The sequence below is a fragment of the Rhineura floridana genome, chromosome 8, assembly GCF_030035675.1.
Source record: "Rhineura floridana isolate rRhiFlo1 chromosome 8, rRhiFlo1.hap2, whole genome shotgun sequence".
NCBI classification, from domain to species: domain Eukaryota; kingdom Metazoa; phylum Chordata; class Lepidosauria; order Squamata; family Rhineuridae; genus Rhineura; species Rhineura floridana.
The window spans coordinates 75,617,609-75,642,163 of record NC_084487.1 but is presented as its reverse complement, the minus strand read 5'-3'; the positions used below and the strand labels follow the sequence as shown (position 1 = coordinate 75,642,163).

The window sequence follows — 24,555 nt, the reverse complement described above, 5'->3', positions numbered from 1 at the left end:
AGGGGAAAAGGATATCCCACCTCTGAAATTTCCTGCCATCTTTTCTGTTAACCATTCTTGCTGGAGTTTCACTGTTGTTGCATGCTGACTTGGGATTTGAATTTGTGAGGGAGTCACTTCAGCTACTGTACATTCAATCAAGGAAAATGAAAGCAAGGTAAGGGAAGTCTTAGGTTGAATTGACACTATTAGTTTTTGGCTCTCAGTTGCTTTTCCTCATTCTTCAAAATATGCACTACAAAACTCTTGATCTTCTAACTATTTGCACTAAGCAAATAAATCTTCTGCCTTGAGATGACTGTCATGAAATCCTTTTCTGCAGCTTTGGCACATTGACATCTATTGTTAAACTAAAATTTGCATAGCTGTTCATGTTAATCTTAGATGTGTATATATAAAGACTAGGTGCCTTCAATCACTGTTTTCTTATCCTCAACTGTCTCTGCTTATCTTGAGCTTCCTTATCGCCTCATACCTTCACCTTCTTACAGTCCCACATAGCTCCCTAAGTCTGATGCAGGCCCCTGTTATTTATTCATCAGGGTGAAGTATATCTGTAATCAGCAACAAACTTGGTGCTGCTGTTGAACTAGTGAAGCTAATTTAGTAAAATAGTTTGCAAATATTAAAGCCAACGTAGCTGGGGATTTTCCAAAAGTTTTCTTGCTTGCAAGCTGAGTGTTTTATTTTAGAATTGGAAAGGGTAATATTTTCCCTATAAATCAATTTTTGGAGTCTCTTAATTCTTTCAAAAGGATGGTGCTAATACAACCTTATATTCACCTACCCCTAACCATTTCCTCAGCAGTAGTAATTAACCTGTTACAGGTCAAGAAAAGTTTCATATCTGCCTCCTCTTCTGGATAGATTCTGTTTACAATGCTATGATGAAATGTGCTTGGCATCGCCTCTGTGTATTTGGCTTTGGACCTTTGGTCCTGAAGCAATCCTTTGTTAATGGGAACCTAACGGTTTCTGAACAGGAAGACATAGCTCGTGATCTTCTATCTCTCTGAGGGAAGAAAAGGGCTGAAGCCTGACTTGGTCCTTTGCAGGAAGGATGACAGTGGCTAGCACCTCATGCAGCGAGATTCCTAGTTAAGCCTTGGAGCCCTTGACAGTCTCCAAGGTCCTCTGAACCTGAGCAACTTGTTGATTAGCTCAGTTAGTTATAGAAAGTGATGCCAACAATGGATTATGGATTCAATTGATGTGAGAACCATGCACAATTCTTTAGAAGGGTCATATTACAATTGTAATGGTCCCAGTTGAATCTGTGGCATGTTAAAAGATATTGGGTAGCAAGGCCAAGAGACCAGAATTGCCTTGGAGAGCTGCTGCCAATCAGAGTAGGCAATACTGGGACAGATAGACACATGATCTGACTTAAAGCTAATATGACGCTGAGTAAGATCATGTGTCTGTCTAGTCCAGAATTGTCTACTCTGATTGGTATAGTTTTATTCAAGAAGGTAGCTTATTTAAAACATACTTATTTTCTTTTCCTGCATTTGGATATATGTATAGTAGGAATTAATAGATTTCTATGGGTAATTATGTGAGGTGTGTAAACCTCACAGATGTTCTGATGTGATTAAAGGTGACATGTGGCACTCCTGGTTCATTTGTATGCCCCTTAGAAATACTACCATGATAAGAGTTAATAACTAATGTGTCATACCAGCTGCTTTGCCTACTGAATATTGATCTATGAACATCATTATATTTACTTATAATTTTATTGGTTATATTAACATCTTTCTGTAGCACACCAAATTCTGATCCACAAATTCTCAGCTTTCCTTCTTACCCTTCTCTCTAAACAATAAGTAACTGGTGATCTACCTTCTCACTCACACAAAGTTTTTATTTCTTCTTGCTTTTATGTAACATATTTTTAGACTTGTAAGTCTGTAAGCAAAGACTGTCTTATTTGTTGATCATGTGTAAGCTGCTTTGAGAACCTTTTTTGGCTGAAAAGAAGGAAGGCAAACATATTTACTTATCAGGTGGCTTCATGCAAGCTTCTGTTCTCTCAGCCTATCTACCCCATCTACAGTATGGCCGATATAATGCTGACCTTCCTCGTGAGGTTGTTGTAAGGACAACTGAGACAGCATATGTGAAGCACTATGAATTTTGAAAAAGCACTGTACAAATGCTCAGTAATATGATACTGGTCACCTAGGTAGGTGTGTTTATTCAAGTTTCCCAATCACATCTGAAATTCTGCTTCTGGTCTTCTTTCTCTGGTCATCAGCACCAGTTGTGTAGGATAAATTCCCTTTTAATTAGTCTCTTGTTGTTTTCCATTACATTGCAAGCTATCCCTGTGCTGACATTTTAAAAGATAATTTCAGTGATGCCCCTACCACAATGTATGTTAACATCATAATAACATTCCTTCTTTCTGGGTGCAGATAATATCTTTGTTGAACGTTATTCACCCTTTTTCTTTGTTGTGTCCTTCCTGTCTGTCTATGTTAATTGTTTCTTTCTCAAAACCCAAAGGGTTTAAGGGTTTGTCAAAGAGCTGCTGCTTGTATAGTGGTCCCTTACAGGGCAGCTATTGTCTGTTACTAGTTACAGATATAACCTTTCTTTCTTTTAGCTAATTTTGTGAATGATACCAGCTGTTAACTGAAATATTGGCCTCTTATACCTGCCTTTGGCCAGTAGGGGGTGCCTCATGGAAACATAGTATGCCAGTGAAATTAACAGTTTCAAGGAGGATTTTCTTGCGTTAAGGTAGTAGAATAGAATCCTGTAACAGGGGTCTAATATGTTGTAGGTTCTGTTTCATTAAATGTAGTCACTAGCTAGCATTTTAATATCCCAGTAAAACATAAGGGGGAACTGAGATGGCCCAAAGCTATTCTGATTGTATATTATGAAGAAATTGTATTTTTAGGAATAAACTTACTATGCAGATGAATTTATACCATGCTGGTGAATGTTCTTTTATGCTTTGATGTATTTAAAATTTTACATTTTTTAAAAAAGTTATGTTACTTTGAGACAAAAAATTTATAGTAAGCAACAAATAAATATAATTAATGATAATAATGCTAAAAAATACTCAAAAACCTCAAATCCAGTCTCTAGTAAAACAAAACAATATAAAAAGCTGTTACCAATACACTAAATATTTGTAGCTAATAAAGAATTCAGAGTTTTACAAAGTCCTCATGATCCCAGATGATCTTGCCATGGGGAAAGAATAACTAGGAGACTACTTAGCGAAATGTTGCCAACAGCTCAATTTTTCTGTTTTTTATTGCTGAAGGTGGTATTTACAGTATAGTGAAAAGGCTGAACATTTATGTAAAAACAAGCTTATTTTTCAAATTAGTAATGTGTATGTCTAAAACTGCAGAGGTAATTCTTAAGCATTTGTAATTGCTGTACTTTGTTCAAGGATTAAATGATTTTACTGACTTTTATTGGTTTTAGTTGTTGATTTTATGACACTGGGGTAGTCTTTGGCAAAGCAGTGACCTAATAATAAAAGACTTGTTATCCATTCTTTTTCTGCTGTATGCTTCTTAAGGTTTGATGTACCATGTACTCTTATGAGTGTATTAGGAAATTTCCCCCAAAATATGCATTAATAGCAAGGATTGGGAACTGTTGAGCCTGCAGATGTTGTTGAACTCCCAAGTGCCATCATCCTGGACTGCTGGCAGTGCTGACTATGGCTGATGGGAATTTGAATCCAACAACAACCTGGAGGGCCACAGCTCTCCTATCCCCAGATTTATAGGCTAAAGTTCTTTGGAGAAAAACCATGGTGCTTTCCACAGGAAGAAATGTGTTCTCAAGTTACAGGTTTCTGCCATCAGGCTAATTTTCTTTTCTGTTTGTTGACAGATATCAGTGAGTTGATGACTATAATACAAGAGCTGAATTACAGAATTTGTGTTCAATCAGCAAAACTGCTTCGTCTTCTGAAACAAAAGGACAGGCTTTTGCATAAAGTGCAGAAGAACTCTGATATTGTAACAGCCTGTTTGCAAGCAGTTTCGCAAAAACGGCGTAAGTATTCTTGTGTTTTGTTTTGTTTTTCATCCTAGGAGCCAAAATGACATTATTCCAAAATGTCATTTTGCTGCTGTAGTATTTAGCACAGGAAAAATATTTCTGGTTTCTCTAAATATCTATGTAAGTGGAATAGATGGGCAAGTGCAGTTCTGAACTGAATCTTTTTTCCATTCAGAGTATGTATCACATATGTTAACTTTTGCCGGCTCTAGTGCATTGTTTGTAAAGGAACTTATTTTCAGCTTGGTGCTCTCTTTTAATATAAATGTGTTTAGAATTAAATAGCTGGTTCTGGAATCCCAGACTTTATTCGCATAAAGTTTTTGCATTTTCAGTTTTTGAAGGAATTGTGAAATTGAGGTCAGATTCTTACACGTCAGGACTTTTTAAGTCTTCATCCAAAGCATACTTTCTAGGAAGTAAATCCACTGAACTTAATGGGACCTACTTTCAAATTAGTATGCATAGGATTGGATTTTAAGTTTATTTTTAAGACATTTTAACCCTGCCTTCAATATAAAATTCTCAAGATGGCTTGCAGCATAATAGAAACCACTAATGATAAAATAATGTAAAACAACAACAAATGCAGCAGTCCCAATATTCACAAGAGCCTTTTAAAGTCATCAAGCTGCTCAAAGCTCCTAAGAATCAAGTCATTAACTGCCTAGGAAAGAAAAAAAGTGCCCCTGGTGTCTGAAAATCATCAGATGTTGTTGTAGGCAAAGAGATCAAGCATGGAGTTCTACAGCAGAAGAACTGCTATCAAAAAGGCTCTGGCTCTAGTAGGAAATGTCCAAAAGAAAGGAGGTAGATAAAAAATTTAAGAGGCTAGTCACAGACATGATTCATGTATAAGGTGAAATCGAGCAATACTGAGGACTTTTTAGTCCCAATGATATCCTGCCAAAGAGTTCAACATATGCTTTGAAATCAGTAGGATGTAGAAGGCTCAGTTTTGGCTGAATTGTGCCCTCAGAGGGATATAGTCTTGGGAGTATCAGACATATGCTATAATTCCTTAAATTGGATGCAGACTTAAAAGTTCTGAAGTATAAGAATCTGACCTTGATTATACAATTCCTGTTTAAAAACTGAAAATACAGTACTTCCTGTGAATTTGTTTTATTTATTTGTTTAAGGTGTTTGTATGCCACTTTACAATTTACAGAAGATCATTAAAACAGTAATCATCAATAAAAATGTTACAGTAAAGACAACTTTGTGTTAGAAGAAGGCGTACCTGCTTCTTCTCTGTTTTCCTCATAGCAAAACGGTTCTTCAGAAACTCCTGTAGTGGTAGTTTGGGGAGTGAGGAGCCACCACAGGGAGCTCGATGCTCACTAACTAGTATGCATATGTAATTATTTTTTTACAAGTTTTAATTCAATGGTATTGAGTATAAAATGTCGCAGTGGTTGTTTTTCTGAATTTTTCTAAGCTAATTTTTTTTTGTCTTGTATCTTTTTCATTAACATGCAGCATGGCAGTGTGTTATATTCAGGTACAGTAAATGAAATGGCATGAACACAGTACTAAAACGAGCTTTTAAGTGCATGCAATTTAAGCAATTATGCTCCAAGGGGTTTGTGTTGTTTTGATGTTGACATCTTCAAATTGTGTCTCTGTGAGTGGATGGAGACCCAGACAGAATTTTCTCCATCGAAGTGAAGTAGCTGCTTAGAATCTTGTGCAGCACAGTCCTCTGAAAGTTTACTTGGAAGCAAGAACCACAGTGTTAATTAGGGCTTATTCCAGGAAGCATTCATAGGATTGCAGCCTAAGCCTCTGATTCTCAATGCAGGCACCCATTTCTTACTTTTGAGATGGAGTAACATGTTCCTGTTTTTCAGAATAGCTCTTCTGAGCCTTTGTCATATTAAGCTTTCCTAAGCTGACAAAATAGCTAACTGCAAATACGGACAAGCCGCTGGATTGACAGCAATCACTATATGGTGGTTTCTGGTACAATGTTTTGCGCTAGGGTAAAGCAACACAGTACAACAGACATGTGTCACATTAACTGGGAAGGATGCATGCATGCATTTGCCACTTTCTCCCATGCAGATAATAGTCTATGCAAGCACAGCTGATGTGGTCCACATTTGGTTTTCACATAAATATATAAAGCTGAATTCTTGAGTGTGAATCTGTATATGAAATTGTAACATGAAAAAGAGTCTTGGCATAGCATTTAAGTATACTGCACTCCTCATATATGACTCTAAGGGCAGTGATTGGTGGGATATCAAATACTGAAGGATATCTATATCCTGATATTAATGATGCCTCTCCCACTTCCAGAAAGGTAGGGGTCTCCACCAGTCACATGTCTTTGTTAAAAGACAGTGAGCTGACCAGTTGACACTCCTCCTCAAAGCTCTTCCACCTTGGAAATGGCGTGTGGGACAGTAGCTGTTCTGGTAGATAGTTAATGTGTATTTACTAGCCTCAGGAGGGATGTTCAATAATGGGGAAACAAGCTGGCTTGTTCCATGGGTCTGCCTTTTCTATATTGAGAAAAGACAGTGCAATGCTGCTTTTAGGGTACTGACCCTCTGGAAGCAGTGGCCACTCTATCCTTCTGGGAGTAAGGAGGAGAAGTTGCTTCTGCTAGGCCACTACATCTTGGGATTTGCAGAAATATCAGTGGGATCATTGTGGTGGTGACTTCTGTGTTCTCACTTCTTGTTTGTCCATGGAGCTGGAAGCCACTGAGGCTGCCTCATTCCAGGATCTCCCATAAGCAAGCAGTGTCATGGGATCAGAAACAAATACTATTGCATCATCCTGTCTCCCAAGTCCACCTGTTTCTGCTATTGTGGAATTACTGTGTTCTGAGATCTCTTAGGACTGGCAACCCTTAGCTGGTTGACAGTTTAAAGTATGAGGGCAGGGGTTGAGAAATGTTTCAGTGTAAGGGCCGGATTCCATCATGGTCAATCTTCCAGGTGCTGCATGTCATTGGTAGATGAGGCCAGAGGCAAAGTGGATAGAGCTACAGATGTGGCTGCTACCTTTGTACACTGGGTTACAGACCATCCACACAAAAGCCAGAACTCATCTCTCCATCCAGGCTTGAGAGAGGCATTATTACACTTCAAGAACACAGTCCAGGCTGGTATGGAGCAGGACTGGTAAGGGGTGCATCCTGGGGAGAGTCCTAAGGGCCACATTTGGCCATTGGCCCCCTGAAATGTATACCCCATATACTAGGAGAAGACCGAAAGAGTGACAAAGCAAAAATATTAATGCTCAAAACTAACTTGAGATATAATGAAGTATTTTTCAGCTCATAAATACAGGTAACAAGGTGTTTTCCAGGATGAAGGAAAGTCCACATTTGAGCAGAAGAGATTCTGATATTGTGGGATAGATACAAAATGGCTATAATTTGGCTTCCATTGTATTTGTTAATGATTTGCAGAGTGAATCAGTTATGGACATTACATGCAAATCAGACATGACCTTTTGGCATACTTTCAGTGTCACTCTGCCAAACAGGTTCATTGCCTATGTTGTCCAAGGTATTTCTGTGTCAATGCTAAAGATGTTGACATAGAAATACCTTGGACAACATGGCCTTAACCTTGAAACTGCAGTTAAAGTCTGGCTAGGACCCAAAGAGCTAGCATAGGTATGCCCAAGGGCTTGGCCATGGCCAGTTGGATTTTTTTACCTTGAATGCTAGACCTCCCACTTCTTGACCCATTCCATTCTTGGGGGAGTCCCTTAAAATTTGCAAGGAGTTTGCAATGTGATGTGGCAGAAGGGTGGGTGGGGAGACTAATGTTCAGTGAAACTCCTTTGAGTGTATGTGCAAAACTAATTGTGCTTTCTTTGGCTGTTGGCCACCTTTTAAAAGTAGATCCAGTAGTGCATGTTAGTTACAGTAGCTGGCTTTTATGACTTACCACCCACCTGCTTGAACACTAAGTTGGGAACAGTATCTTTCTTTTCACAAATTTGATTACTTAGTCTTTGTGTGGGTGAAATGAAGATTACTATCTCTCGTACACAAATTGAATAACGCATATACAGTTTGTGTCACATTGTACATCTTTTATGGCGTGAGATCAGTCTGTGTGGTGATCTAAATGGTAAGAAAAAACATTGAAAAGACTGATGGAGCAAACATAAAAATATAGTGTGAAGTGTTATATTTTTAGACATAAGTGCACCAACAGACTGCTAGGAATTAGATAACCTGTTTAAACTGGAACAGTTTTACTGTGATACCTTTGGTGCTTGTGAAAAATGGTATTGATGTATTTCCTTGATATGAGCCTGACTTTGGAATCAAAATATATAGGTGTTATAGGTGATTTCTGGCCAAGGTACTATGACTACCATCCTGCACTTAGAAAGGTTGCTGTTAGGAGTGATTTGCCCCACTGAAAAGGCAGGCCAATAGTGATAAATTCTGTAGATGCTAAATATTTCTTGTTAGTTCAAAAGGACAATGTCTGTCTTGAATATACAGTGTGTGCAATTGGACAACTGCTATTGAATGATAATTAAGAAACTCAGCAGGTGGAGAGGCACTTGCCTATAGTTTCACTCTGCCTGTACAATTTTAAAAACAATAGGCCAAGCATTACTGTGCTACTAAAATTGCTCAGAAATCTGGAGATCTTGCATGACGATTTAAGCTTTGACATATAAAATTTAATCATTTGTTCAATGTTCAAATAGCAGAGACAGTATTTTAAAAAGGGGGGGATTTTTCGCATATTATGAAGAAAATGTAGCTCTCTCTATAACACTAACAAAAAAGTCTTATTTTTAACACCCAAACTCAACCTTATCAAAGGGGTGGCAGGTTATGGGCTGGATGGAGCCCCTGCAGCCTCACCATCTGTCCCCAGCATCCTTTTCCCTCCCTCGTTGTAGTTGTGCTTGTAAAAAGCTTTCTATTAGAGGGAACAGAAGGTTTTTCTAAAACCAGCTGTGATGTAGGGGCCTTTTTTGGAGGGTTTTTTTAGTTGGGAAGGGCTGTGATATATCCCAATGAAAATGCTCCCCAAGCTGCAATTAAGCTTGAAAAAGTGGCTGCAATAGACATTTTCTTTTTAACTATTGCAGTGCAGGGTCATTTTGGAGGGGGCCTGACTAGGGAGGGAATGGTTAATCATTGCTGCCCCATGCGCTGTGACCACTGTGCACAATTAGCCTTGACTTTTCCCCCCTATTGGCTCCAACAGAAAGCCATTTCCAAGCCTCATTGTGGTGTGGGGAGGCATTTTGGAGAAAGATATTATAGTTGGGGAAGGAAAGGGCTAATTATCCCCATCCAGCCCCACCCCACTAAAAAATAAGCAGAAAATTAAGGTCCAAAGCCTGGGGGAATAAGAATGGTTTTCCTTGGCACCTAAAACAGATAGTGATGGCACCAGGCATACCTCACTGGCGAGAGTGTTCCAAAAATGGAGAGCCATCACTGAGAAGGCATTTTCTCATGTTGCCACCCTCCTCACCCCCTTAGAACCATATTGTCACCATGGGGGATAGGGTAAGTACAGTTGGAAAGCTGAGAGGGAAAGATAGGCAACAAAACTGGGCTCCTGCTGGGAGGAAGGGTGGGATATAAATCAAATAATAAATAAATAAAATAAATAAAACTGGAGGCCTTCAACCTTTTACCTAGGAAACAGCCCTCAAAAGACTTTCCCCCCTAGAAGCTGCATGAGACAGTATTCCATCTATTACATCAGTCTCATCCTCATACCTATTTGCATGCCTAGTAATTAAATAGTCTTGCACTAAATGGCCAAAGACTGGCATAGTTAAAAGGGCAGAAAGCAAAGTCTCTTAGAGTGAGTGTGGGTATATGTACATGAGCAATCACCAATCCAGCTGCTGTATGGAAACATATTGAATGAGTGACAATGCAGGATGTGGGGGAGCAGGAACATGTTTCCAAGGTTCGAGCCAAACAAAAAGCTGACACTGTGCACATTATGCAAGGACTTGCCCATCTCTAGGCCATATTTCCATTGTTGAGTGGGTTCTTTGATTTTATATGTGTATGTCATTGCTTTGTGATGAGGAATGTGTTGAAAGAATGATCTAAAAATAAGACTTTAAAACATTTGTTTCAGATAATTGTAGATGTTCTTGGTGAAAGGGGGAAAATCCCTTTATTGAGAAGTTCCATCGTGCAAAGGATTTGTTTGTTAATTAGCACTGGCAATATAGTGATTCACAGAGAGTCAGGAAGTGCTAACAATTACTCTACTGCAACCTACAGGGCTGGTCTAATGTTAATAAATGCCAATGTATAAAATATAGTTTTAAATGAATTGTTAGAGTTGGTTAATCCACAGTAATAATAGTGCTATCTGTCTGTGAGACATATCTGCACTGCATCTATAAATAATAGTATTTCAGATAAAGCCTCACAGTCCTGATGCCCAACACTGATCTCAGCACTGTAGAATTTGAAAGTACAATGTCTGTTGCCAACAATAAAAAGCCACTTTTTTGAGGTGGGGGCAATCTTGTGCTTTGAAATGTCTTGTCTGTTTTGGAAAACTTTGAAAATTGGATGAAGTCATGAAGTGGAAAGCTGCAATTTGGCAGAGTGATGTTTCATGACAGGAAACTGGTTATTTACCCAAAACTGGTGTGGCAAAAACTTGCACACACAAAAAAGTCAAAATAATGACAGGATTGGCTTCATCACATTGGCCGCCATGTCAGAATGAAACATAGGAAGGTGCCTTATGCAAAATGAGACTATTGGTCTGTGTAGTTCAGTGACTGGCAATGGCTTTACAGGTTTTCAGACAAGAATCTCGCCGACAATGAAATGTAGTGAAAACTTTGAGATGGCCTGTTCCTACGAATGCACAGGAATGAGAGTTCTCACATTCTCCTTTTTGCCCAGTGGCTATTCAGATTCCTTATTTGTCTGCCATTGTGCAGACCTAAGCATGCACGGTTGATGACAGCAGTAGTCTGAATAGGCAGGCTAATGGTAGGAAATCCCCCCTAATGAATCTTGGGACTTAAGAAATATCAGAAAAAAGGAATGGGAGTTAACTGCTGTAGAACATCTTTATGATGTTTATTTCTTAAACACTCTGAACAATGAATGCATACAATTAGCTTTAGCCAGTATTAGAATTATTCAGATCACATTGCATGATATAAATGCTATCATTCAGTTTGTAACTCTAAGTCCCTAATTCAGTATCTCAGGAAAGAAATGAATAGTATCACCCAATACATGCATCAGACCTCAGCAGCAGGGGCAGCATATCTTCAACAAGTCAGAAAGACGTGGTGAATGGCATTGTGTTCCTCTCATATTTTTAGCCATTTTTATCAAGCAGGTGCCAGCCCAGCAGGTAGTTACGAGAGGTTATGTTTTGACTGTCCCCTTAGCGTGGCACCAAAAATCAACTTAGCTTAAGTTAACTTAGGTTAACTTAGCAGCTTCTGGTTTCGTTCCCAGCTATCCTTATATTTGTTGACATTTGAGATGGCAGACTGCCTAGAAATACTGGATGCACATTGGGGGGGGGACTCATACATTCTTCCTTCCAAGATGAGAGCTCTATGGGGTAAATTACGATAGAGATTGGGGACAGCCCATGACAGTGGGATCTTATGCATACAAAGCATGTGCTCTATCACTGAAATATGACATTTTCCCATGGTTCTGTTACTCACCCTAAGGTTTCTCATGACACTCTTGTCTCCTAATTTGTCAAGAAATAGTAACAGCATGTAGTTCTTAATATTTAGACCAGATCCTTATTTAACCCTGTGCCATGTTCAACCCTTCTTCCAGCCGAAGGTCTTGATGGTTGCCTTGACAGCCTGTCCTCTTGTCTCTGGGTGATGCTTGTAAATGCCAGGTCAATCCATAATAAGATCTTCATCCTCAATTTAATAAAATATGAGGTGGCCAACCTGGCTTGTATAACCAAGGCCTGGGTGGGGGAGTAGAGTGGGGTTAGCCTTTCCCAGTTGTGCCCACCTGAGTACTAGGTTCAGCACCAGAGTAGACTTGAGGACTATGGTGGTCAGGTCTCTGTGGTCAATAAGAATACCATCTTGCTCTCCAGGTTTCCTGTATGTCCAAATATGAATCTGGAGGGTTTGCACCTTGTGCTGGCTCAATAGGTCAGGTTGGGGATTCTTTTGGTGTATTGCCTACCTACTGCCCAACTGAATTGAAGGAAGTGGCCTCTGATGTGGTGTTGAGGACCCCAAGACTATTAGTCTTGGAGGATATCAACATTCATGCCAAGACTGCCTTGTCTGAGGTGGTCCAGGACCTCATGGTTGCCATAACAACCATGGGACTGTTCCAACATGAAGGTAGGGGATGTCAAGAACTCCTGGTTTCAAAAATGGTTCTGTGGCAAGGAATTGTGGGGGGAATATATCTTGCCTGAGTTAGGGCCTCTGGGGGGGCCATGAGATAGTAGTTCTCACAGCTGAACTCAGTTAATTAAGCAGTAAGCAAGAACACTTGCTTATCAGCCTGAGACTGGTACTTCAAGGCGATAGGCCTGGGAAGGTTAGAGGCGTGTATGACCGTTAGGCGCAAAAGCTTCAGAAGATTTCATCATCAGAAAGCCCCCTGATTAGCTAATTCATTTCTGGCTGTTGCTAGAAATTTTCCCTTAAGAATAGGATCGAGACCTTAGGTCTTTGTTCTCCAATGTTCTTTGATGCTCCTTATGTTGGGGTTCCATTTTCCATCTGCTATCCAGGCTATACATTTCTGGGGAAATATGCAACCATGATGTTGTTCTGCTGGTTTACCCTATTGTGTAAGTATAGATTAGGCTAGACAGCTTTGTTATTTTTATTTGTGATTTGAACTCTCTCAGTATTTTACCTAGCCCTTGGGGGTGTTTGGTTTAAGGAACTGTTTTGCTGTCATACTTTTTGTACTTATATTTTATCCTAATAAAACTACCTCTTATTTACCAATGTGTGTTCATTTCAGGGGGAAATTGGCTCTGAATCCAGCACCTTGTCCAATTAGCCACAGACTACCTTATATTTGGGTATTTTGCCTAAGGCTGAAAGACAAGGAGTGCATTCCTGGCTCTTGTCCTTTGGAATCCTTGGCAGGTCTATTTCTGGCACTTTGGGTTTCCCCTAGGCCCAAAGTGGGTGACCAGGTTTAAGGGGTGGTGGCAATCTACCTACTTTGCAGGGTTGTTGTGGGTTTACTCAGCCCTGGTAAGGGAGGCACGAGTTGTGCCTGGTCAGGATCAATTGCCCTGGGCTTGGGAATTGAGTCCTGGTGTGAACTGGCAGCAGTTTTTGACAGGGGACATTAAAACAATCCCTTTCTCATGGTCAGATTATCTCCAGGTGAGTTTTACACTTGCAGTGGCCTGCAGGGATAGAGGACTTATTAAGATGATCCACCCTCAGTGACTGATGGATCTGATTGGTTTTCAGTGGGCTCTGGGGTATTTTCTGGATAGCATGGCTAGCTGTCCTGTGGAAGCCCTGGCTGTTCAGTGGAATATGGAGATGACCTGGGCAGGTGACATTATTATACTGTCTCCCAACTGGCAGAGTTCAGAATGCTCCATGGTATAGTCTGTAGCTATGAACAATGAAGCAAGTCTGGAGACAACTTGAGCACAGGTGGAGGAAAACTCCAATGAATGCAGTCGAACACTGATATGTGCCCATTTTTGAACCTATACAGTGGTGGTGAAGGCAGCAAAGAAAGCTTACTTTTCCACCTCCAATATATCCTTGGTTTGCCATCTAGCAGAACTATTTAGAGTGGCTAAGAGTTTTTTACATACTGGCCTTAGGGAAGTGGTAGAGCCATTCAAAGACTATTGTGATTTTGTTTGGGGGGGAAAGTTTGCATCTGCTGGGATTTGGGCTCCATGATTAGTGAGGTGTCTGGAGCACGTTCTTGTCTAATGTGACTGGATGAGGTTCTTGGTCAGGTTCGGGTAACTACCTGTCTAGGTTTGTTGCCCCTCTTGACTTATACAACCTGGCAGGGAGGGAACAGCTGATTGGGCCAGAGAGGTAAAAATGCTTCACTTCAAGGAGTGGTCCTAAGCTGCCTGAATGAGTTGGCAGTAAAACCACTCCTGAAGACATCTACCCTGGATCTGGAAGAGCTTAACAGTTTTAGACCAATGGCAAATGTCCCCTTTTTTGGAAAGGTCCTTGAGAGGGTGGTTGCTAACCAGACTGAGATATTCTTGCAGGAGACTGATTTTTCTAGATCAGTTTCAGTCTGGATTCAGGTCTGGTTTTGGTACAGAAACTGCATTGGTTGCCCTATATGATAGCCTGTGTTGGAAAAGAGAGGGGTGTGTGTGTGATCCTGTTGATTTTTCTTGATCTCTCAGTGGCTTTCAGTATTATCAGTCATGGTATACTTCTGGGATGACTGGCTGAGTTAGGACCTGGGGCACCACATTGCTGTGGTTCTGCTCAGGAGTGTAGTGGCACATTCAGAAGTGCAGGGTCCCTTCATGAGTCATGCCATACCCTTCACAGCTATGCTTTCCTGTCTCTATTGGTTAGTTTTTTCTCTGACAATAGCCTGGATAGGATAGCTTTAGATTAGCTTTTGGAAGCTAGCCAAAACATGTTTCCTTGCACTAATCTAAGCAGGTATTCATACTTTACATAGTTTTGGGGTCTTTGGGTAACAGAGCATCACTTCAGGTGTTCAAGGTACACACCCAAGAGTGGCACCTACATCTTGAGAAGTACAGCTTCACCCAAACTGCCCAAGCAACTTCTGGTCATCAAGTAGTTCTTAGGCCTGGTTTATAAGTTGTAATTGATGCTGTGTCTTTAAACCAACAACATGGTGAGCTGTTCATATGCAGTAGCTTATGTACATTTTTTTTGCTGTGCACCTGAAATGTTTTGAATCTTTACACTGGTGTAAGGACCAATTAAAGAGGTGTCCTTGGCAGCCATAATATGTAGATCAGCATTAATCTGTGAAGAATGGAGAGTGAGATACAGCAGGGCCCCGCTTTACGGCGCTTCGCTTTATAGCGATTCGCTAATGTGGTGGCTTTCAATTAGGGGAAGTCCCTGCATTAAGGTGCTTGTTCCGTTTTTACGGCAGTTTTTTTCCGTCACGTGCCATATTGACATCATTTTCGCACGATGCGTCCCATTATCATCAATGGGTTTCGCTTTACGGTGATTTCCGGTTTACGGAATGGAACCGGCTGTATGAGCGGGGCCCTACTGTATGTATTTAGTTGTTGTTGTTGTTATGTGCCTTCAAGTCAATTACGACTTATGGCGACCCTAAGTGACCTCCAAGAAATCAGTGACCTCCAAGAAATTTAGTAGTTCTATGTTTAATAGCCAATTTGTGCGTGTCCCAGTGTTGTGTCATTCCTGGAAATGGTCACATCTGAAAGCAACAAGGAACATGTTTTAAAATTATTTATTACATTTATATCATACCTTTTGTTCATCATGGAACCCAAAGTGGCAAATATGTGGTTCCCAGGTTGGTCACCCATCCAGCCACAGAGTAGATCCACACCAACTTAGCTTCAACAAGGTGGTAGCTTCATATGCCTTCAAACCATACCCTGGGACCATATCCATATCAGCCCTTCCTTACAAACTCAGAATGCTTCTCATCTCTTGCCTTGCTGTAACACGCTTTAGGCATGATGAGCATTGTCAGCTGTGCCCAGCAATTGCCTTGGGTGACCTTGGTGGAAGCAACAACAGCTGTTAGAATATTTGATCATTTTAAAATGTTTTTTAATAGTTTGTATTTGTTATTGTTTGCCACACTGGGCTCCTTTGGAAGGAAGGTCAGAATAAAAAATTAATAAATAAAAACAGGAAGTAGCAGGCCAATATAGATTCCATAACATCTCATTTGGTCAAGTCATCTGACACCTCACCTGATGCAGGGGCCAATAAACCAAAAATATTTTTAGATTTAGGACATATGCAAGTCCTGAGAGGGAAGGGAGAAGCTATTTGCTATATTTGTTGTGTTTGAATAGTATACATTTTGAAGCTACTTACGATCATGTTTTCCTAAAATTATTTTCCTTCCACCATTTCCTATACTTATAATAGTTACTAATACTAGATTTCTTTTATTTGTACAGATTTTTGGCTGAACAATATATATATATAATAATGCTTTCTGTATAAAATATGTAAAACAAAACAGTATTTTATACTTGATTTTTGGTCAACTTTTTATCAGAAGAATACAGAATGATAGCCTTTATAACCAACATTAATAATACTCTTAGATATGAATAGCAGTGAGTGGCTTTACAGGGATGAATCCCAGTCAAAACTAATAAAAGCCACAATTACCAGATTCTATGTTAATACATTTTTTTCTATTTGTACAGCTGTTTTATTGTTCAAATTGGTGCGACAGGATCTTTTGTTTGTCACCTAAAATATAGTGGCATAATAAACATCTTGTACCAGGAAGCTTAGTTATCCATTTATTTTACAGACTTGCAGACAGTCTTATATAGGAGAAGAAAGCTTCCAAAGTGCACTTCACTGTATATGTGCTATCTGCATATATGTGCTAAAAAAAGGCAACCATTTGCTATACTCGATTACTGCATCTGCTTTTTACCACCATTAATGAATTGACTAGCCTAAACAACAAAAACAAACACTTGGAGAGAAACAGGGAGCAACTGTATTTTTAAAAAAATCCCCATAACAAAACCTGTTGCATTTCTGTTTGAAGGAGCCTAGCTCAACTCTGTTAGAAATCTGTCAATCTTGAAAGATTGCAAAGAATTGTGTTGCTCCTTTCAGTTTAGAAGCTTCAACTTGACTCGATTAGCAGACCCAGTCCTGCATTTTACAATTTTCTATGGTAGTAAAGAAAGAGAGTTCATAACCAGGGTGCATACCACATTGCACAGAAGAAAGGCAGTGGTGGATTCAGGTAAGCAGCTGAGACTATAAAAGCGCCACAGAGTGTGGTAGTTATTCACTTGAATGCTCTTGTCTCCCCATAGCCATGACATGTTCTAGAATAATTGTCTTCAAACTTTTCCAGATCTGGAGCACACTTCTTAATTATCTTACTATATATATTTGTGGTAGTGGTAGTAGTGCTGCTGGCATGACCTCATAAGTCAGGCTGTGCCATAGTTGTGAACCTATTTTTAGCATGTGTTTTTAAATTGCTTTTTAAACATGTGTTTTAAATTTGTATATTTGTTTTTTAATGTTTTTAATTGTTGTAAACTGCCCAGAGAGCTTTGGCTATGGGACGGTATACAAATGCAATAAATAAATAAATTAATAGATAAAATCTTGAATCACCGGTTTTTCTAGAACCAATGTTCTAGAAAACATTTGAAACCTGGTTTGAAGCAGTCAGCGGATATTCTTGTGTCTGTGATGTGAGTGTTCAGATCAATAATTGTCATACCAAAATGTCACCCTAGAGCAGCTCCACCATGTTAACCACTATCTCGTGTAATTATCTGAATCTACATTAAAGACCACAACATAAAAAGGGTACATATTACAGAAAAAGTTATATAAGCTGTGGAAACATGCAGCAAGGAGCCATGATTGATTGCACAGGTTAACCTTGCATGAAGGTTTTAAAAAAGAAAATGTGAATGTTTATCAAATATGTAATGGATATGCAGTGCAGATCTATGATGTTTTCCTGTTGGAGCTCTAGAAGTTATTGCCTCTAATGTATGACGTACTGCTATAGATACAATTTAATACTGCAAATAGAAGGTGATATTGTGCAAGTCCCCACTTTCCCTATGCAATGGCACAGTGGACATAATCTTGACAGAGGCAAAGAGGGGAGGGGAAAGGACTGTGGATGAAAAGGGCCTGAGAGTTTTTGTTTCACTGTTTGCTACAAATTTGGTGAACATCTTAGTCAGGCGCAAAGCATCTTCTCTTCTAGCATCTTGTATCCTACGGTGGCACATATGGTGCCCTCTGCGCCAAGGGATAACACAGCACCTCCTTATCTTACTAAGCATTAGACTGAAACCTATGCTGGAAACGGTTTTTCGTTTCAATCTGTATAAAGGTGTAGCTGCTGGAAAGAAGAGACGCTCCTCTTAATCAACCTTGGAGGAAACGCGTGGTTGTTTTGCTGTGCAAGCCTCTCTCTCTCTCTGTGTATATGTTAATAAAGCGGAGCACTAGCCCAGTAGTAACGCGCGCAGCTGTAGCTCACTCAGGACAGCTCTGCTCCACCGACGGATTGCACCCATGCCTCTGTGCCGTTGGTACCAGCTCTTTTAAGATGGTCGAGAGATGCTGCTGAAATCTATGCCTACTCCGATTTATTTTTAACCCAAGCTGCTTGCTGGCAGGTGGTGCCGGAGGAGGAACTACCGCCCGGCTTTTCTGTCAGTGATGCGGCGTTTGTGGGCGGGAATAGCCCTTTCTCTCCTTCTTTCCTCATCTGCGCCTCGACTTTGTCTTCCCTGCACTGCAGATGTCCCCTCCAGCCAGGAGGGAAGAGCGCCAGCGGCCTTTCACCCCCCTGCGCCCTCCGTCCTCGCCATGCATCCCACCCTGGCCTTCCTGCCGTTTTAACGCCCGCTCGGGTGGCTGAGGCGTCGGCGGCTCCCCCCCCCTCTCCGCGAGCAAAACGTCTGCCAGTCGTCGCCCAGAGTTTGGATGATTAATTCACCAGAAAGGGCCGCGATTGCGTCACCGGCTCGGAGCGCCGCGCTGCACCTGCCGGAGCCAGCCGCTGACTAGCTGTAGCGAACCAGCGGGTGGTTTGGCTGCGGCTCGCCGTCACTCATGAGGCAAGACAAACTGACGAACTCCCTGAGGCGAGGAGGAAGGTGCCTCAAGCGGCAAAGCACAGGCGGGGGTGGGGGCGTTGGCACCATCCTCAGCAATGTCTTGAAGAAGAGGAGCTGCATCTCCCGGACCGCGCCTCGCCTCCTCTGCACCTTGGAGCCGGGTAAGGGCGACGACGGCCCTGCACGCCTTGCTTTTCCCGCCTTTGTTTGAAAAAGTGGCTCAGTCCCGGCCTCTCTGCTGGGGGCATGTGGCTGTTTCTCGAATGTCTTTTAGCCAGGCTTAACCCAGGCGGCCTTTAATCGCTTAAGATGGTGAGATAAGGGGGGGGGCGAGAGAGTGCGAGAGCAAGTGTATGTATGAAGAACTGCTCTCCTCTCTTCGTTTGCGAAGCTCCCAAGAGCTCCCCGGGGATGGCGGAGGGACGGAGATGGATTCCTCGGGTAGGAAGCCTATCCGCAGGTGAATGCGCGCGTGTGCTAGAGCGGGCCCGGGGCCTTGTTTCCTCCTCGGCTGGGCGCTACAGCGCTGGGGAGCGGGAGGGCGAGGCTCTTGTGCCTCCTCGGGCACGGCGAAGCGAACGACTCCTAGTAAATGGCTACGACTGTTTTCGAAGAGAGCTTTAGCGGGCCCGGCGCTAGCCCACCATATAGGAACGAACGGTACTCCTGAAGCTGTGATGCCTATAGATTCCGACCCCGTCTTGCATTCCTAGCACTGGTCCTATGGGTGATGAGAAGACGCTTAATTCTCCAGGATGTAGAAGTGTCACACCATTCCGTTTTTAATGTACATGGGAAAGTCTGAAATAGTAGGTCCTGCAAGCTGGAGAAAAGGGTGGAGTGATGGTTGAAGGGGTAGATAATCTCTTCTTTTCAGTCTTTTTTCCCACCCACCAGGTCCCTGGAGACTTTGTCCTGGAAGCGACTCTTAAGCTTTACTTAAGTGCCTGTTGTGCAGTTTGAATGTAAGGGATGGAAGCTAATAGCTTGAGGGCAAAGTACAGTGTTGCATGGGCATCTGTACTTCTTTAGGGCATGAAGAGATTATTAGAATGAGGGTAGGCAATATTGAAAAGTACCTGGGAGGTATCTAGTACTAACGGGTAGAAGTATACTAATTCTACATATAAGGTCATTAAAGAACCTTTGCCAGGTGCTTGGAAGCACTGCATATAGGGCACGGCAGGACTGCTGAAAATAGTAATTGAATTCCATTTGGGAAACATAACCCTCAGTATTCAAACAAACTGAACTTTGTTGCCCTGTTGAAGGGAAGACCCATTTGTGGAAGGTTTATACAACTAAACGCAAATGTATTGCAGGTAGAGTGAACTACCCTGCATCCAATACAAGCAAGTTCACTTGTAGTGATGGCTTCACTTGTAGAGATAGACCTATACTGGAAAATCTCAAAGCCAGCATTTCCAAAAGTTGCAGTCTTTTATTAATCTTTTTTCATATTTAAGATGGTACAAGGCTCTTTGTTAGAACATCAGATGACATTTCAGCACCTTAGCTTTGGACAGCAGCACTCTACTCTATGAGAAAAGGGCCCTTTATAGTATATTACAATATAATGTAAATATTATGGAGTTTTTTAAAAAAAAAAACCCAATGCACAGCTTCTACAGAGAATTAGCTCCTTGTACAAGGGCTGCATAAAAACAGATGGTCAACTGTTCTGAAAATGAATTTGAACAAATCAAAGCTTAATGAAGAAAAAACAGACTGTGATCTTTGGAAGTGGATATTAGCATGTGTAGAGTAACTGTATACTTTACTATTTTGACTACAACTAATTACAAAAGGAAAACTAATTGTGAATGGTCAGAAGCTATTTGGATGTCAACATTTTAGATATAGACTACATGGAGATATGTTTATTACTGAAGATACAGATTTGTGAGATTTGTTAAATCTTATATTATCCAAATTATTGTCTCCCTCATCCCCATGTTTTTTTTTTTTAAACCTAAGGGTTCAGTCCTATACTTACTGGGGAGTAAGCCCTGTTAAACTTGATGGAAGATTTTTTTGAGAAACATGTATAGGATTACACTGTACATGCTGATGTGAATGAGAATTAGTATTTAAATAGTTGTTTTGATAGTATTGTTCAGACACTGCTTTGTGTTATGAAATTTGGAACTTTTTAAACTGACAACTGAATATTCTAGAGTAGTGGTTACCAAACGTTTACCCCACAGGCCTCTTGAAAACTGCTGAGGGTGTTGGCGGACCACTTAAATGATTTTTGTGCTTGTTGTACCATTTGTAATGCTCTGTGCCAGATGCTGTATGATTTTAAAGTGCATTTTTATTGCTTTTATTTCTTACATATTGTATTTTATTGAATTACAAGTTGAGTTCATAGAATTTAAACATAATACAAAAATACAATGTAATAAATAAAAGGAGCAATAAAATATAATTAAAAATCAATATGCACATTTAATACGATGGATGTCTTCAACCACAGATCCACCACAGACTGGTTACTGTTTTGTGAAAAGCTGTTCTTTTGCAACATTTGTTATGTTATGGACATTTCACAAAAAAAGAATGTTATCAAAGCCAATCCATGCAACCACCAGGCCTATGGTAGCTGAAAGGAAAGTGCTTGAAAAGGCTATCCCTAGCTGAAGGCTGGGTTCACAATTTCCTTATAAATATATAATGAAGTTATAGGTGACTATGACACACATTTATAAGATTTTTTTCCAATTAAGAGAATAAACTTTTGTTAAACATGAATTCAATAGGTGGACGAGCTGCAGCTCAGTGGTAGAACATTTGATTTGCATCCAAAGGGCCCCAAGTTCAATCCCCACCATCTCTAGATAGGGCTGGGAAAGAGTTGTGTCTAAACCCTGGGGAGCCAAGTGCCAGTTATTGTACACAGTACTGAGCTAGATGGACCAATGGTCTGACTCAGTATAAGGAAGCTTTCTTTGTTTCTGTGTAGATGTTGTATATTCTTAAGTGGCAAGGATTCAGTCTTTCCCTGTGCAAGTGCAACATGCACATATGGAAGGATGCCCCTAGGATTTTACAAAGCCTCATTTGTCCACCCTTCTTCCTCAAGTGGCAGTGCAGTGGACTGCCGTTGGAAAGGTCCGTATGTGCTTAGGAACACAGGAAGCTCAGACCGTTGATCCATCTAGCGCAGTATTGTCTACACTGATTTGGGTGCACCTCACCAGGACTTTAGAGAGGTTTTTTTCCAGCCCTACCTGGAGATGCCGGGGTTGAACCTGGGGCTCATGCAAAGCAGATGCTCTGTCACTGAGCTACAGCTTTTAGGTTTCCCAAATTCCTGTCCAGTCCTCCCCTTTGTTCTGTCAAGGTACTTGAGTTCCTATGAATAAACACATGAGCTAAACACAAACCTCCAGACCTGTCCTAGTGTACTGCTTGTTCTTGGCAAAGGAAGAGGGAGAGAGAGGGAAACAGAACTCCATTGAACTCAAGAGGTGCTCTGCCCACACAGGAAAGAAATATACCTTTTTTCCCCTAATGCATTTTTACTTTTCTCTAGAGTTTCCTCTGACTCGGAGTAATACGCTTATATATGAATAATTTTATTATTCTCATACATTAACTTATTTTGGGACATCAATATGTTAATGGTTACCCAATGTACTGTTTCTTCAATCCCTAAATCTGTATTTCAGTATTATTATTTTTTATTTCACTGCATAGGAGTTGATGCAAAGTTGAAGTTTACACTTGAGCCATCTTTGGGTCAAAATGGCTTTCAGCAGGTAACATTGTTTTTATTCATTTATAAATGACAAAATAATGTCTCCTGAATGCATGGACAAATAATTATTTAAAATCTGCATTGACCTGTGAAGTGGGAGAGCATTCTGTTGTCTGAATGAGCCTATATTCATTGCCACTGCAAATGCTCTTCTTCTAGTGGTGTTTTGCAACAATAACTGTTTTCTTTTCTATGACAGCAGATTGTTCTATATAGCTAAGAAGCTAAAAACATTAAAGTCAATTGCATTTTTTTGCAGTTTCTAGAATACGAATGAATAATTCACTAATAGGCAAAAAATCTTGCGGTTTAAGAACATACCTATAGCATACAGATATTTCTATCAAACTTTAAAAAGCAGGGAAATTGGGCAGCTATAGTGAATGCACCAGGGGAGCTGGAGACCTGACCTCCTCTCTGAGATATTGTACTGCCCTACAAATTTGTCAAAATGCGAACACAATTTGGGTTGGTCTTTCACAGTCCAGTCCACTTCCTGTGTCTTAATATTGTTGCTTCCTCCCTGCTAAAACAAGATCAAAACAGCATATGTCTTGTTTCTGTTATTTGGGCTGATTGCAGGTGTTGCCACCACTCACCATATGCTCAGAAGAGGGGGCTGGAAGGGGATAGGGGAAGGAGGGGCTGGAAGGGGCAAGAGGAAGGGCATAGGGCTGAGGAGGAGGAGAGGGCAGATTTGATCATTTGCATGCTTTTTGAGTTGAATGAGATTTATTCTTGTGTAATCATGCTTAGGATAGGTGAAACTTACCTGGGGGAGAGGCAGGGAGGGGAGGGAGGAAGGAGGAGGGGAAGAAATTGGGTAGGTGGGCACTGGGCAGAGAGGAAGCCCCTTTCCTTTCCAAAAGGAAAATATTGTGAACAGTATCATTTCTTTTCAGCGTTTCCCCCACCTTTTAAATTCTACAGCAGGCACATGTAGTCTCCCACCCAAATTTAAACCAAAGCTGTCACTGGCCACATCCACATCAGACCTTTGTTCCACTTTAGACAGTCAAGGCTTCCCCCAAAGAATCCTGGGAAGTGTAGTTAGTGAAGGGTGCTGAGAGTTGCTAGGAGACGCCCTGTTCCCCTCCAAGAGCTTCAGTCAGAGCGGCTGACTGTTAAACCACTCTAGCCCCTGGAGCTCTCTCAGGGGAATAGGAGTCTCCTCTCAGCACCCTTCACACACTGCGTTTCCCAGGATTCTTTGGGGGAAGCCATGACTGTCTGAAGTGAAATAAATCTATGGTGTGGGTGTGGCTCACAGCCAAGCAGCTGTGAGTCTGGCTTTCAGAACACTGACGGTTCTTACTGAGCATGTCCCAGCTTATCATTGACTTCAATGCTAAATTTCTTAAATTAATTAAAAATCGGTCAGGCATTTTTTTTAACTGTTAAACTGCAGAAGAGGAAGGTCAGAGTATGGGGCAAGGTCAGTAATAGGATTATAGGTACTCTGTGAACATGGGTAATTTTTAATTAATTTCAACAAATTATGAGAACTCTGAGAAAAAAGTCCAAAAGGGTCTGATTTTTCTCTCTCTCCTTCCACTTTGAACTCTCGATTCTCTCTGATTGTTTTTGATATCGCCATGAAAATTTAGAGGCATTTCTGAGTTCAGGACTATAGGTTTTGTAAGGTTTTGTTTTAAAATGAGCTTATGGGAAGCATCAGAATGGCATGGAGGGTATTTTCAATTTAACGTTGTGGAATGTGGAAAATCCATGCTGACTATAGTATACAGCCACTCTTGTGGCTGTATAATTAAGCAGCACGTTATTTTTTCCTCTCTGCATCCATGTCTGATTGGATAACTTTGTGTTGTATTCAACAAAGTTCTAATCAGAGTAGACATGTTAAAATTATGGACCCAAGTGAGTTATGACCATTAATTTCAATAGGTCTAATCTCAGTAGCACTAACATTAGATACAACCCTTGGTTGCCAAATAGCTTATGGTAAATATA

The 24,555-nt window shown here is 40.8% G+C and overlaps 1 protein-coding gene across 9 annotated transcripts in view; it reads left to right on the top strand.

The window, feature by feature from the left end:
* TBC1D30 (TBC1 domain family member 30) overlaps positions 1-24,555 on the top strand; it is a 64,563-nt gene that overhangs the window by 1,413 nt on the left and 38,595 nt on the right. For 5 of the 9 annotated variants that reach the window (XM_061639826.1, XM_061639825.1, XM_061639827.1 and 2 more), the window contains exons 2-3: positions 3,871-4,035; positions 22,524-22,585. In XM_061639826.1, coding sequence (XP_061495810.1) covers positions 3,871-4,035; positions 22,524-22,585 — 227 coding nt within the window. Of the gene's footprint in view, positions 1-1,938; positions 2,189-2,613; positions 2,749-3,870; positions 4,036-18,725; positions 18,983-22,523; positions 22,586-24,555 lie in introns of those variants that run through there. The other 4 variants (XM_061639833.1, XM_061639832.1, XM_061639834.1 and 1 more) reach the window with 4 other exon arrangements.